General features: G+C 38.7%; 1 protein-coding gene across 2 annotated transcripts in view; it reads right to left on the bottom strand.

The window, feature by feature from the left end:
• PRC1 (protein regulator of cytokinesis 1) overlaps positions 1-1,108 on the bottom strand; it is a gene marked incomplete at its 5' end in the record, with an annotated part of 11,932 nt that overhangs the window by 3,442 nt on the left and 7,382 nt on the right. Inside the window, 1 exon segment of one of the 2 annotated variants that reach the window (XM_072402748.1) lies at positions 571-611. Coding sequence (XP_072258849.1) covers positions 571-611 — 41 coding nt within the window. 2 annotated transcript variants of the gene reach the window in all.

Genomic DNA, 1,108 nt, shown 5'->3' with positions numbered 1-1,108 from the left:
TCAGATTTAATTCTTTCAAACATTTCACAAAAACAACATGTAGCATGAAAAACTGCGTAAAGCCAAAGTAAAACGCAGGTGAAACGTTAGTAACAAGCTGCAAGAGAATGTTGGATACAAGTTTAATATTTTTTACGTCGCGTAGCTGTTAGTAGAATAGCTGTAGACACATTATTTGTTAAAAAAGCAAGAGACAGAAAACACAAGCAAGTTACACAACAGCAACACACAGTCAGGTTCAAGTATCCTGTACACATCTTTCTTCATGTTAAAATGATAAATGCCATGGAATAGAGGGTGGTGGGTGTTAAGTGGGCTTTCCTTGAACACATAGGTGATATTCTTGTGTGAGATTTTGTATAGTTATTTCCGCCATTTTATCTGCTGGCTCTTAGCATTTCAATAGAGGAAAAAAAAAGTCCTGCTCTCCCAATATTTTGAGTACAGCAGGATGTCGGTCTAACCCCAGCACACCAAGTAAAATGCACGGAGATTAGGGAAAAAGAGAATAGAGATCACCAAGAGGAATCCCAAAGGCATGCAGAATACATTTGTGTACTGGATACAGACCTGGAGTATATGGTTGTAGAATCAATGTGTGTGGAATCCCTCTATAAATACAGAATATGAGTAAACATGTAGAATATATTAGCCAATATGAAATGGTAAGTAAACAATGTGTGTACTCTGTGTAATCTGTAGTTTCAGAAGAATCCCTCAAACTATCTTTTAGCTGCTTTACCAAGTGAAGGTCTGGGTAGCTTGCATACCTCCAAAATCTATTGTTCAGAAAAGAATAGGGGTGAGTGAAGGCCATCAAAGGGCTAAACCCTAAACGCCCCTAAAACGTGAAAAATTACATTTGAAAAATGAAGTCTTCTGATACAGGGAGCACATTCTACCAGTTCAGTTACCCATCCAGCATTGCTGTAGTACACTTGCCACTTGTCTTTTGTTAGAGATCAGGGAACATCTGCTGTTGAAGCACGAGGGAAATTTTCCTGAAACACCCAGAGTCACCGGCCAGAATTATACCTGTCCTAGTATATAAATGCGAATAGTGGAAGCGAAATCCATACAATGCTGACTCTCAATAGCTGAACATAGG

The sequence above is a fragment of the Pyxicephalus adspersus genome, chromosome 2 (genome assembly GCF_032062135.1).
Source record: "Pyxicephalus adspersus chromosome 2, UCB_Pads_2.0, whole genome shotgun sequence".
NCBI lineage: Eukaryota > Metazoa > Chordata > Amphibia > Anura > Pyxicephalidae > Pyxicephalus > Pyxicephalus adspersus.
The sequence above is the reverse complement of the archived record's forward strand: the minus strand, read 5'-3'. Positions and strand labels throughout refer to the sequence as shown.